Source organism: Agelaius phoeniceus, chromosome 1, assembly GCF_051311805.1.
Source record: "Agelaius phoeniceus isolate bAgePho1 chromosome 1, bAgePho1.hap1, whole genome shotgun sequence".
Lineage (NCBI taxonomy): Eukaryota > Metazoa > Chordata > Aves > Passeriformes > Icteridae > Agelaius > Agelaius phoeniceus.
In genome coordinates, this window is record NC_135265.1 from 17,203,682 (window position 1) to 17,218,147 (window position 14,466).

The window sequence follows — 14,466 nt, forward strand, 5'->3', positions numbered from 1 at the left end:
AGAAAAAGTCCTTCACCCAGAAAGTGGCTGAGCACTGTAATAGTTCTCCAGTGAGGTGATCACCAGCACCAAGCCTGACAGAGCTCAAGAAGCTTTAGGACAATGCTCTCAGGCACATGGTGTGGTTTCTGGAGTGTCCTGCAAAGGGCCAGGAATGGGACTTGATGATCCTGATGGATCCCTACCAACTCAGGGTGTTCTATGATTCTACAATTTACTTGCTCCATGGCCATTGTCTTTCAAGAGCATCCAACTGTGGCAGAGAGAAACCTCAGTCAGGCCAAGGAGTCTTAAAAGTGGGTAGATCATCAGCATGATGTCATAAATGAGACAAATTACATTTGCATAGCTTAAGTGTCTGTTCAGGTCCTGCATGACACTTCCTATCTTAAAAAGGACTGTACTTCTAGGCCTCTGAATTTTCTGTAACAGCTTCTGCTGATTTGAGGGTTAAACCATGATCCCATATCCTTTGGGCAATTAAGGGTTAAAGGGCCCTGTCTTCACATAGTGCAGTTTCTTAACTTCTCTAGAAGATGAGAATATACTTTTTATAAAGCTTGATTGAGGAAGGGACAAAACTGCAATTTTAAGATACTTTTAAAATGTAATGGATTTCAGATGCTGTCCTATGAATTTTCTAGTATATTTGATTTTCGAATGTTTAATTTGCTAAGGGAACTGCTTCTTCCCTGGCATGAAAACACAATTATTAAAGCTCATTTCATTATTTTTAGACTGTTAGCACAATTTGGGTCATTGTTTAACATTCCATCACTATGAAAACAATGAAATACTCTAATGATTAACAGGATTTGTTACTTTAAATAATCATGTTGAACCTCATTTGTACGACTTAGGCTTGTTACTTCCGTGTGGTTAATGTATCTCTAGCTGTACATCCAGCTTTGGAAAGTTGCTACTCATCCGTAGACTGTCCTCTTTAACTGTTATGGGAACAATAATTCTGCAACATGGAGCCCACAGCTGTGTATCACATCTCATCCCATCCTACTGCTATGAAAGGCATCCTCTGAGAGATTTTCTCCTGCACTTTTGTGATGACTTTTAGGGTATTTTGTTCTTCACCCTTGCATAGAATGGAATTTTACGGTAAGTCCAAAGAGGCAGCAGGAGGACTTTGTTACCTAACATGGACAATATCCTGCTGAGCCTTGGCCACAAGTGAGTCCTTTCTGGCTGAGCCCACACAACTGGAGAGAAATTTAGAAGTTGACAATGAAGCCTCAGCCCCTCCTGAGGATAAACCTTCCTCTTTCCTCCTGCACCCACATTCTCCACTCTAAGCTGCAGGGAGTTCCAAATGGCTGTAAAGCCAAAAACAACCCTCCCAACAAAGACTTCCATACGGCTGCACAAAGAGCAAAGAACCCTCTCACAAGGATTAGTCCTGTTTCTCATGTGCCCACCTCCCTAGCCCCTGGCAGGTCCCAGCAGTGCCTGTGATGAACCCCTGTGTGCTGAGGCTTTTGCTCACAGGCAGAAACTCACAGTGAAGCCCAGTTGCCCAGCAAATACTGCAGCTGTTCTGCTGCACACACACACAGCATTGTCATAGGACTGTCTTCATGTATGTTATCACCTTCTCGTTAAATAACAGCAGGAGTGGTTTCAGGTGGAAAGATTTTGACTCAAAAGGATTTTCTGTTGCCCCAGAACAGATGACATTCCTGGCAGAAAGTGCTGAAGCCCAATGACGAGCTCTTCTCATTTGATGTGGTCCTTACCACTCACATCAACATTTATATGGACACAAGTGAGAGCAAAGAAATAGCACTGGTTTGTAGAGACTGCTCTGCCTGGATTTCAGACACAGGAAGTGCAGAGATCATCCCTCTATAGATAAAAAATTCAGCCTCTTCCCATGTTTTTATTCCCAGTGAAGGAGTAACAGAAATGAAGACAGTTGTCAACAAATTCCTGTTCAGCTGTTTTCTTCATCATAAAGTCATACAAGCAGACGTAACAGATAGGAAAAAACAGAAACACATACATGTTCCGATGTGAAGGCAACCAGTCTGGGAATAGCTGCCATTCCTTTTTCTTTAACTTCTGGGAACATCTTGAAACGTGCAATCAACATAGCATACATGTTAGATATGGCACCACCTGGAGTCCACAGTAATATACTGTTACTTCTTCTATTCATTGTAATATCATTTCAGAACAAACAAGTCTTGCTACAGTTTTTCTATATAAATGTCTCTGCCTTGTGGCAGAAGCACAGATTCTTCTTCCTGATGCTCCTCACAGCTGGGCTGTGTAATAACAGGATCTACTACACACAAAAGAACACTTATGCAAAAAGTACCACTGCAAAAAATGACTGGTGCTTCCTTTCACCCTCATTCTAACTACCATCTCTCCTCCAGTCCCCAGTCTTAGCTTTCCATGTGCCATCAACACATAATCCCCATTCTATTCCATCTCCTAAGCAGGTGCCCACACAAGGGGCATCCTAAGGGATTTCCAAGTGTAACCTAATCTGTGCTCTCCCCTCCTAAATCAGGGTGGTGTTTCATGCCCCAGCTTTGAGCAAACCCACCCACTGAGACCCCACAGCCGCTATCTTCTGGATAAGTGCAGTGGGAAGAGGGAAGAGAAAGGAAAAAGGGTCATTCTAACACATATTTTTCATTTTAATTGTCTTCTTATGGGAACAAGGGGAAAAGACTAAATGTCCCTAACACTAGCCTTAAAATCATTGGCATACATTCACTTAAAATAGCCATTTCAAGTTGGGTATTTAACCCACTTCAAGATGGGTATCAGATCTACAGCTCTGCAGTGGTCTGTTTCTCCTTTTTGAGATTTTTTACAAACCGAGTCTCTGTGTCTACAGTGGAGCAATGTTTGGCTTTACATTAATGCTGCATGAGCACTATGGGAATATAATGCGGTACTTGAGGCAGATGCTGAGAATTTTTAAATTTCTATGCACACAAACACACACACAGACAGACATGTATGCATGAAATCCATCAGGTTTATCCTATATATATGTGTGTGTATATATATATACACACACACAGATTGATTGCATATCCATGTTTATGCACATGTATTTATATAAAGAAAAAGTTTTAAATGAACAGGTTGAAATGCCGGTGAGGTAGAGTTCAACTATTGCAACCTTCATACATCTAAAAATGGAGTGAAGAGCACAAGGTTCAGCTCATCCTATGGCAGCTGTTTGTGGTGGGTGGAACTTGCCCTGCAGACACATCCCCACTCTCCCTGGAATACACAGGAGCTGCTGTAACCAGCCCAGGGTAGACACCCAATGCTTGGACAGCCTAAGTGAGATAAGATAAAATCCATCCTTTGAGATGAAGGAAGCACTGTTGGTTATCTGTGCTAGCAAATTAACATTGTTTTGACTTTTGTAAGATTTGTTTTAATCTCACTAGAGATATGTACTGTTCCACAGCCCACACAACTGTGCCCTTCATTTCTAATCAGTATCCTGGCTCTGCTCTTGCAGTGAGGCTGCCCTGCTGTGGGTTTTCCCTGACCTCACTGGGCCTCCTGTGAATCCAAGGGAAAAGGCCACAGAAGAATGGCATTGCTGGCATACAGGTCAGTACAGATTGGCATTTTTCTTCCCCTTTCAACTATCTGGAGAGATATGAATGTATTTCAACACCTTTCTTTGAAATGACAAAATAAGAAATGGAGAGATTAAGAGGAAATGCTTAGGTACCTGTCCCTAAAAAATGCAGATGTCATGTAAGAGCTGCTATTGATGATTTAGGTGACTGAACTAAGTTGAAGCAATTTGGCCTATCTCGTCCAAAGTCATTGGCTCAGTGTCAAAAGAATCAAGACTGAAATTTTTAGTTTCTTCAATACCAGGGTTTCTTATTAGTATTTATTACTCAGTCATTTAACCTTAGTTTACTCATAAGCCTGCATTCAGCTTTTAATTTCATAGTTGTGTTCACATCCACTGTTAATTGCAGCTAACAAAACACACCTAACAGAATTTGGAGAAAACAGTCAGGCTTTTATGCTTCACATGTATTAATACATTCCAGAGAATGCAGAGAGAAGGAACATTTTCTTTGCAACAGTAAGGTCTTCAACTGAAGACATGAAGTGAGAAGACAGCACAGAAATTATTTTGATTATTGCCCAAAAAAGCAGAACCTGCACACTGAGTATTGCTGCCTTAACAGAGAAAATTATAAAGATGCACTTTGCACAAACCAGAAATTGCAGAGAAAGAAAGAAAGAAAGAGAGGGGCAGCCCTGCAAATGCCAGCACAGGTACCTGCCTGCCAGAGAGCCCATCCCCACACAGGTTTCAGCTCGATGAAGTGAGCTCTGGCACAGCAGCAGTACCCTGGGCCCATGCCAGCAGCACCTTCTGCAGCCCCAGCAGCTCCTCCTGAGGCACACACCTTGCCTGACTCACACAACCTCTACCTGAGTTTGCCAGACTGGGACAGACCTGGCACACACACCTGAGCCTCTCCCCCAGCCTGCTGCCACGGGCTGGGCAGCACTGCTATTGCTCTTCTCTCACCCTGCAGGTCCCTGCAAGGTGAGGAGCCAAGGGCAGCTGTACCCAGTCAGGTCAGGGTTGGTAACCAACCACCACTCAGTTTCCAAAAACTTTCACTTTGATCCTGGGCTCGTGGGACACACTTAGATGCCAGGTGTGATGTAGGCCAAGGTTTTCTGGGGGATCTCTAAGCGCCACAGTAAAAACTGCCAGAGCTTTTGCTCTCAGGCTTTTTAACAAAGAACTCATGGAAAAGCAATGTCAGTTCTTCTCATCTATTTCTCTACATCTGTGGAAAGGGACAGAATAAAACTCCCACACCACTTCCCACATATGCATTCAGATGTGAGAAGCTGAAGATGAGCCTTGCCTGCCCTCCATGGCCTCAGAGAGCCAAATGTCCTAGGCTGATATCAGTGAGGCCTTTGCTCTACTCAAGAGTGCACTCTTTCTCTCTCCATTAGGTCAAAAAACTTCCCTTCCAGAAAGGCTCCTTCTGCAACAGCTAACAGTCTGTTCTCTTTTGACAAGCCAAGATATTACACCCAATGTAAATTCTTTCATTATTTTGCAATTTCGTAAGATAGACAAGCCAAAATTTTTGAGCAATGAAATTACAGAGTCAGAGGAGAGGTGACAAAGAGTATAAATCAAAAGACTAAGTGGAATGATTAAAAAAATAAAAAAGTCTTAACAATGTTTGTCAATGATTTTTCTACACTAACTTTTTTGCCTTACTGACTTGCCCTGAAGAAACCAGGTTTCTAAGCCTGGTTAGAAACCTGGTTTAAGCACTCAGATTACTAATCACCCAAGTACCCCACTGAGAAAAACAGGTCAGCTTCACATGGAAAGCTAACAGCATGCTCTAATGCTGGCAGGGTCTTCCTGACTCTACTGAAATTGCTGGAAGGTATGCCACGTCTTTCCCTGCTTGCTCCAATTTCCCCTGCGGTGATGGAGAGCTTTGTTGTGTTTCTTCCCTCTGTTATTAATACAACAGTCTTTCTATTTCATGGAATCCATTAAAAGGGGGGGCAAAGCAAAACTGCAAGGCAAATGTCTCTTCTCATTATGTTTCCCATGTGCCATTACAGCTGCTCATCATGCAGTGCAATTTGCTCAAACAGATCCTCATAATCACATCCCTGAAATTCATAAACATGCAATACTTTATCTCAAAGAGGCCACTGGTGTTTACTAGCAAGTGTCCTCTCAAACATGCATATTTAATTATATTTACTCTTTAGCTGCAGGGGATGTCATATACCACAGTCTGAAAAATAGAGAAAGCTTGAAATGTCATGTACCAGGTGAAAATATCCCATCGCCACAGCCCCCTGGCCAGCCAACCATCTCTCTCATTTTCCTTAGTGTGACATATTCCAAAAGTACAAACACTGGAGCAATTTCATAGGTGAACCTGAAATGTAGTAATGTCCATATTTAATGCTTTAATCTACAATCTTTTTCCAATATTACATTACATTATAGCCACAATATACTCTATCTTATACCGGGTAGAGTTTTGTTTCACAATACTTTCCACAGTCTTCTTTCTGATTTGACATCAGATGTCTAGAAGAAGAAATGCAGGGAGCACTTAACAATCCATTTCCACCTACTTCAGTGAATAAAATCTTGCCCACCTCTTCCAGGTTCAAGGCTTTGCCCTTTATCCAAGGGATGCTGGGCAGAGCCCCTTTGCCTTGCACAAACCCGTGTGCATGTCTAGAGGCACGTGTCAGCAGTCCTATTCATAATGGCCAGACAGTGCATGAAGCTAAGCAAGTACACAAAAATGCTTCCTAATCCCAAAGTGAAAAAATCCCCACACTTTAAATTCCACATCTCTTTCTTACAGAAAGCAAGGGCTTTCTGCTCCAGGTATGGATTGTACATAACCCCTCTACCTGAATGCAACTGCTCACTAAGTACCCCTTTCATTTTACATATTTATGCATGCAAAATGCTAATCTGTATATATTTTTTGTGTGCTTTTGGGAGGCAGCACAACCAACATCCTATCACGATGATGAAATTGTATAAATGACAGCCTAAAGGACAACACTGAAAGTCTTTCTATAAATAACTGTTGCAACCATTTAAAAAACAGATTATTTTTTCCCCAGCAATTTTAACATAAAATTATTCTTTCACTCAGCTACAGGAACTAGTATTTTAGAGCATAATTGTGAAATTACATTAAATATCTATATATTAAATTAAAAAAATCTTCTACTTACATGTTAGTATTTGCTGCTGATGTCAGCCAGTCTGCCGCCAATCCAACCATGTCCAACCCAGTTGAAAGTTGATTAAAATATCTAGGGTGCCCTGCATAAGATGGAAAATGTTATCAAAAGGCTGATGACTCCGAATGAAACTATTCAGTGCTGAACAGTATATTTACCTCCATATTTCTATAGGGAAGGAAGCGCTTTCAAGGTATGAAACAAAGCAAATGGCAGTAAATACATTTCTTGAAAAAGGCAGGATAATTTCTCTTCTTTCTCATTCCAAAGTCAGTAATTATACTCAACACAGAATAATGAATTCCAACATTCCCTATTATCCTTTCAATATGCCTTGAAAATTAGCACATTGCTGCCTCACAAAAATAGCTGTTTGCTCCCGTTAGTGTGTCACATGTTGTCACTGGATATGGTTTTGCCTGACTAGGTTTGAAAGGCACACATGAGACACCATCTGAAAAGCTTGCCAGGACATATAACATCAGTGATGAATGGCTAATGATTGTAATAGACAGGGCAAAATGAGAAAATGGAGTATTTTGGTGACTGCTTTGCACATGACTCAATGGCTGATGATTGTACGAAGATGGCAGGGAAGGTGGTGGTTCTTGTCATTTCTTCACTGTCAGAGTGCAATTACAAATAGCCTGGCTACTTGCAACTGTGATTTTAATCCAATGCCATAAAAACAAGCTCTGCTGCCCCAGCAGAATGATGCACAGGACTATATTCAGTGAGCTGATAGTCTCTTTACTTGGTTAATCTAATTGGTTGCTGTTTTTTTTCTAAAATCCTCCTAGAGATTTTCTTTAAAAACGTGCCTAGAGCCATTAAACATAGGAAGCATTAAAATTCAATTTTTACTAGTTACTTCCCACAAGCCCTTGATAAGTGGCGTAATTACTGGTACAAATTATGGATAGTCCACAATTACTTAAATGCCATCCAACTCAAAGGACGGAAGCCTCTGCTTGGAAAACACCTGTCCTGACCCTTAGACGATGTACTGTTATTGCCATCAGAGAAAACAAAAGATAGAGCAAGATGATTGAGGAAATGCAGACCCAGCACTGAGAGAAAACTTATCTTCAGTCTCCTGTGGCCTCTTATCAGGCGTGGACACATGGCTGGCGGAGCAGCACCTGGAATTGCTCCCCAGCTCCCACCCTGCAGCACACAAAGGCAGAGCAATCAAGCTGAGCAGGCAGATCAGAGCTGAGGATGTGGGGCAGGGGACACACACGCAAATTCCACTTGCCTGTGCTCTTAACCTGAGACCAGCCCTGTGCTATTGCCATCCAGCCCGATCTGTTTTGCACAGAGCTCCCCCTCTCACTGACAGGAACTGCCACCTCTCCCTGGTCTGTGCTGCCAAACACAGGCAGCCAAAGCCCCTGAGCACCGAGGAATGACACTCAGATCCAGCAGAATGAACTGGATCTTGCTCCCTGCTCTTCATGCTCTTTGAGTGGGGTTGGTGGACCTAAGAAACGCACACCCCACCACCACCACCACAACCTCAGCCATCCTGCTCCAGAGTCTCTGCCTGCAGAGAACTGCACCTCCCCTGACAGAAAGATTTTGAAGGAGATTTCCATATTTATAGCTTAGGTTCCATATCACAGCTGGATGACAAATTCCACCTGAAACAACAATAAATTAGGAGCTAAAAGCCTTTAGTGGATATGGACTACAGAAGACTCAAAGAAGGTTACAAAAATTCCTGTTTTGGAAAGAAATGCACACCGAAAAGCTGGGGAATGGCAGAATTTGTATCTGCAGCTGCAGTGTCTCAGCGGTTCTGTGTCAGCCCCACACCCAGCCCAAGGCGACAGCCCTGTTGTCACTGCTTGTTTCTTCAAGCAAACCTCCCAGCACACCACCTGCTTTGGGAGCGCCTTGGGAACAGGCCCGGGAGCACGCAGGGCTCGGGCAGCCGTGCCCTGGAGCCAGCGAGGCGGAGGGAGCAGCGCTGCAGGGAGAGATGCCCGGACAGAGAGAGCAGAGCTGCTGCTGCTGCTGCTGCTGCTGGGAGAGCCCCAGCAGCCACACCTGTGACCCAGCCCGCTCCACTCCGTGCCCTTCCCTTCTGCAGCGCGGCGCTAACACGGGAGGGCAGGGAATGCACTGCCCCAGCCTGAGCCCTGCCCCAGCTGCAGGGCTCTGCCTGTCCATGAGACACCTCCCTGCGTGAGCGAGCTCCCTTCCCCTGGCTAGACAGCCATGGAAAACCGAGGCTTTGCTGAGAATACAGGCTCTGCTGGCAAGAAGAGTTTGTGAGAGCTGCTCAAAAATCTCTCCCCGGTTGCCTCTGCCTGAAATACACATCCTGTGCTGAAGCCGCTCCTGAACAAAGAGGTACTAGGAAAGAGATTGTGACAGGGTGAAGAATTAGTTGAGAGGTGAAAATAGGAGATTATTACTTAATGGTTTGTTTAGCAATAGACAATGTATTCATAGATATCTCAGAGTAAATCGGGAGATGATGGCCAAGAACCAGGGCCAAGGCACAGGAACACCCGAGGCCGGGCTTCCCCACTAAAGGCGTTGCCTCTGCCCCACACACCCTCCCAAACACCCTCCCACCTGCACCGGCTTGAGGCACGGGCATGCCCGGCGGGAACGTCCGGCCTCTGCAGCCCCCACAGGGAAGCCAGGAGAAGGGCTGGGCGCGGATGAAGGCACGGATGAAGGCACGGATGAAGGCATGGCTGGCAGCACTGAATCTGGCCGTGCCTGCAGCCTCACTGCGTGCACGGCCAGGGAGCAAGGCTGGGCCAGAACCGGCTCCTCGCACTCCTCCTGGAGTTTCCAAGCCATTTTTAAACGCTCGTATTTCAATTCACCTGCTCATTTTCAACTGTCAAGAACACAGTAACTGAATTTCACACCCATCTTTCCCTGCATTCACAGTCACTGCCTTTTACATCCTCTCAGCAAGAATTCTGTCTCTGCTGGGAAAGGGGCACAAAGCGTGGCTTCTCCAGCGTGGCTTCCCCGGGCACCCCAGTGAGCCGTGGCATGCAGGCAACACCTCGGAGCAACCCACACCTGCCCCTCGGCCGGAGAATCAGCCATCTGCCTCGTCGAACCCCCGGACCTGGGTATCCAGCTGTGAGGCTAATGCAATACAATTTATTTTTCAATCAGCCTCCGGGGCCCTGCAGCCAAACGCCGCCCAGGAGGGGCCGTGTCCGAGGGGCTTCTGCGGCAGGAGTGAAGGCAGACGCTGCCGCCAGAAACCTCACCATGCTGCCCTTCTTCCCTCCTCTGAGGGTATTCCAGTGTTTTACTCCGAAGCACGTGCCGGAGGGCTCCAGGTGTAAACCCCACGCATTTCGTGAACCCCCTCCCAGGCTGGGGCTGTCACCCCACGGCGCTGAGGAGCAGCAGCAGCCAAGCGAGGTGGCTCTGCACCCCCTGGGCTGAATCCCACCACACCACCACACTTCACAAAACCCCCCAGCAGCCGTTTTCAGACTTCAAAAACATTATTTTCATTAAAACAAATTATAAAATGCCAGGATGGGAAAGCCTCCGTTATTATTTAGAGAGGAAGAGAAATGGCAACATTGTTTTAAAGGATCTTTTTTTGGATGCACAAAATTAAATAGGTCTGTTACGAGAAAACAGGCTGTAACAAAAAACGATTAATGGCAATCAGCCTAGAAACCCTATTTTTTGATTTCCCAGAATCACAGATCGCACATTCTTCATCATTCTGTGCAAAGACGTTTCCTATGCCCTATCCAGACTGATCGACTTTGCTCCTCTGGATATCATTTACCTAACTATTTAATTCAATATTTTACAAACATCCTGACAGCACCCGACCCATGCATCAAAACATGTGGATGGTCATTTCCACCCCTAAACGAGGATTACACAGATCCCTCACAATCTTTACCAGGATCAGTCTGTTCCGTTCTCTTCTCAAAACCTCAGATTTTTTTGTTTTCCTCTCAACCTCTAGTCACAAATCAGCCTTTTGTCTCTTTCAGTAAACAGCTTCACATTTATTTTAAAGCAATTTCTCAGTAATTCAAATTCCCACTAAGAGCTCTCCGGACCCTCTATTATTTCCCAATGACAGCCGTAATTGCGGCTCCGCTTTCCGCCTGCTCCGCCGCGGTTTAAGGTGGCCCCGGTGCGGAGTCGGGCTCTTCCCCACGCCTGGGCGAGCCCCATGCTGCCTTCCCTGCACGAAGCCCACAGGGGGCACGACTAACGGGGATCCCAGGCAGGGAGGAGTCACCCATCGCTGCTTTCCCCGGCGAAAAACAACAAATGGCTGTTAAATCGGACTTTGGTTTTATTGCTTGAGCCTAAAGTTGAAACTAAATCCTCGATATTTCTGTGTAAGGTCCTGCTAAATTATCTTTTTATTTTATGTCTTGCAGGCGAAGTGACAGACACGGCAAATGGCCGCTCGGAGTTCGGATTTACAGGCCGTTTGCTGTGATTTCGGCTGCTACATGGGCTGGTCCCTGCTGCCCCCGGGCATGGCCTCCCCCCTGCCCGAGCTCCGCGCCCGCCGCACCCCGCTCTGCAGGGAGCAAGAGGCAATCGCCGGGACAGCACACGTGAGATGATGAAAAGGAACGGCACAAAGTGGAGAAGGTGGTGCAAAGTCTGCTCTGTGGCACACTCGGCAACTCCGACGCACAGACGCATTAATTTTAAATCGGGAAGGGTGTGCGAGGCTGCACTGACAGCTACAGAGATGGAGCTGCTGGAGTGCTTTATCATTTTGGAAAACGATTTCTGTCTCTGCTAGAAATTGCTTGGAGCTGACAAAATACAGTCGCTGCTTCAATCTTTAACGTTTCAAGCTAAATTGAAATGACACCTTTAATCAATGGATGAGACCATACAGGGTAGAAAATGAGCATTGCTATTACCTGTTTTAATTGCATACTTCAGAGTTGTTCTGCAGTTCAATAAAATTTCTTCCAAGGTCTGTGGCTGGTCTGCCAGTTCCCAGTTATATTCCTGGAGCAGCTCGTTTGGGTAATGGAAATCAATAACTTTTGTTGATCTATCAAAACTTTTCACCACATACTGAAGTAAAATGTCCACAACGTCTTGTAGGAAAGACATAGTAGTTATTTCTCCATTGCATGTCGGCAGAAGATCTGGGAATGGAGAAATTTAAAAGTTAACTTTGTTTTATGACCACATGCATAGATTCTAAACAAAACCTTCTCCCATTTATGTTTACAAAATCTTTACACTCTAGTCAATACAAATAGGTTTTGTTTTCATTTAATAACCAAACTGGCAAGGTTGTATTTAGAGGAATGTCCTGAGAGATAACAAGATTTAATATCCTATCTAAATTGGCCAATTCTGTCCACAGTATATTTCAGACTAATTTTTAAGACAGTGAGAGCAGGGAAACAAGACAAAAGGGAAAACGAATCTCACAGGAAATAAAGATTGAGCAACAAATGCTACAAGCAGCACCCTTAAAACTGTCATTTGCCTTGCAATAAAATACCTTCTTGGTGACTCTCCTCTGCAAGTGACTTGTTGATAATTTAATGCCTTTTTCTGAGACAATGCTGCACGGGGTCTTGGTGTACACAGAGCTTTTGTTTAAGAGCGATGGCTCAGTCAAACCAGACTATAGTGGAAGCCCCTAATTTGGGGTCCCGGGCTGCAGAGCAAACGGGAAGAGTCCTTGGCTAGCAAATGGCAGGGGGGAGCTGGGATCTATTTACTGGAGGAGACGATACCTCCAAGGTCAGAAAAGATGAAGTGCAAAAATATATCGAATTAAAGCAAATGAGTAGGAGAGCGCTCTATCTCCCCCCTCCCTTCCAACCTTAATTACATCGCGGGGTCTTCAATGAGAAGCTCGATGCTTTCAGCGTTCCTTAGAAAGAAAAAAGTGCGGGCTCCAATAGGTGGGATTTTACTGCTTTGGGTTTCTCTTTTCGTGATTTTTGTTTTGTTTTGTTTTGTTCGCGCGTTTTTTCGCAGATTTGAGAAATGCCCGGCGGGGCCAGGGCTGAGGGCGCCGAGCTCCGCCGCGCACCGCCGGACCCCCCACGCCTCCGAGCAACGCGGGCGGGCGCGATTTCCCGACCGAGCCGCTGGTTTTTTCTAGTTAGTTTTAGAGAAGCAGCCTGCCCCGGGAGCGCCGTTACCTGTTGAGTGAAGAAAGGCGTAATTCACGTCCGCTTTTTGACAACCGCAGGGTTTTTTGTCGCAGGTGCAGGTCGGCCTCGGCTCCGCTACCCCCGGGGCTGCTGCCTTGGCTCCGGTTTCCACGGGCTTCTCGGCATCTCCGTAGAGCAGAGCTTGACAGCGACACGGACACACGGCCTCATTACCGGGGCATCGACCCTCGTCCCCCGCCCCCCCGGCCCGGGGCAGGTCCCGCGGCGCTCCGTGGGCGCGCAGCCGCGCCCCCGCCGCGGGCTACCGGGGCCTCCCTGCCCTTACCGCAGAGTTTGTTTCCGATCCCTCCCGTGAACTTCTGGGCAACCTGACACCAAGCTCTGGCTGTAAGAGAAAATCGAGCGGCGGGTCCGTGGGACGGGAGTGGGCTGAGGGCTTCTCGCCCGACCCCCGGCCCCGCTCCCCAGGAGCCGCCTGCCCCGCCGAGCCCCGCGGCGCTGGCCCGGGCTGGAGTCGCCGTCGGTCCCCGCTTCGTCCCGCCGATCGAGCGGGGGGCTCCGGCGACCGGGCAGCGCTGTCACGGCGGCTCCGTCGGGCCGGTCCCGCCCGGCCGCTCGGCGCCCTCCTACCTGTGCCGGGGGTCTCGGCGGCGGCGGAGCCCTCCTCGGCTCCGAAGGGCCAGAAGCCGGAGCCGGGGCTTGCCATGGCGGAGGCGAACCGGCGGGGCGGGCGAGGAGCGGCGATGTGCAGCCCGGGCGGCCCGAGCGAGTGTGCGTGAGTGTGAGTGTGCGGGTGTGTAAGTGCGCGCGGCTGCGCCAGGCGGCGGCAGGCGGAGGGGCGGGAGCGCCCCGGGCACGCGTGGGTGGGAGCGTCTCCCGTGGGCGCCCCCGGGGTGCGCTCCGCCGAGCTGCTGCTGCTGCTGCTGCGGCCGCGCCCCGCAGGCGCTGCTGCTGCCCGGGACGGCAGAGGTGCCCGCTGAGGCGGCCAGCGGCGACGGCTGTTCTAAGGCGTGTCCGCACCGTGCTGCGTCGGAGGAGCGAGGGGCGGCGGTGGGAGGACGGTGGCACTCGGGGCAGACCCGAGGTGTGGGCGCTGCTTGAGCTGGGGCTGCAGCTGCCTTGGGGGGCGAAGGCGAGCCAGGGTGCCGGCGCCGTCTTCACCCCACCGACCGTCCGTGCGGCCGCAGCCCGGCGGGGCGGGCCGAGAGGGCTGAGCCGCCCGGTGCCGGTGCCGCCGAGCGCTGAGTGGAGTGGAATGGTAGCTTTCCAAGTCTTGGCGTACGTGGCCGCGGTGGTGCAGCCTGGTACCTCGAGGGGAAGGTTGGGACTACAGGGAAGCGTCCTCAGTCCTTTAAGATGCAAAGCGAAGGGAAATCCCCCCACTACACCTCCCACTTTTGCACCGGGGCACCTCCGCACTTGCCCGTGCCGCCGGCGGTCCCGGTGTGGGGAAGAGACAGCCCCCGAGCCCCCGCCGTCCCATCGGCCCGGCCACAGCCACCGGCGTGAGCCCCGTCGGGCCGGGCCGCGGCGGAAAAGGCGCGGTGGAGGGGCCCGC

At 48.1% G+C, this 14,466-nt stretch overlaps 1 protein-coding gene across 1 annotated transcript in view; it reads right to left on the reverse strand.

The window, feature by feature from the left end:
- The window catches only part of GAD2 (glutamate decarboxylase 2), a 40,964-nt gene extending 27,234 nt beyond the window's left edge, over positions 1–13,730 (reverse strand). The window contains exons 1-7 of the mRNA XM_054638928.2: positions 13,539–13,730; positions 13,234–13,293; positions 12,936–13,088; positions 11,685–11,918; positions 6,775–6,865; positions 5,839–5,951; positions 2,015–2,130 (exon numbers count right to left, since the gene is read on the reverse strand). Coding sequence (XP_054494903.1) covers positions 2,015–2,130; positions 5,839–5,951; positions 6,775–6,865; positions 11,685–11,918; positions 12,936–13,088; positions 13,234–13,293; positions 13,539–13,614 — 843 coding nt within the window. The 5' untranslated portion in view covers positions 13,615–13,730. The remainder of the gene's footprint in view (positions 1–2,014; positions 2,131–5,838; positions 5,952–6,774; positions 6,866–11,684; positions 11,919–12,935; positions 13,089–13,233; positions 13,294–13,538) is intronic.
- Between the last annotated feature and the right edge of the window lie 736 nt (positions 13,731–14,466).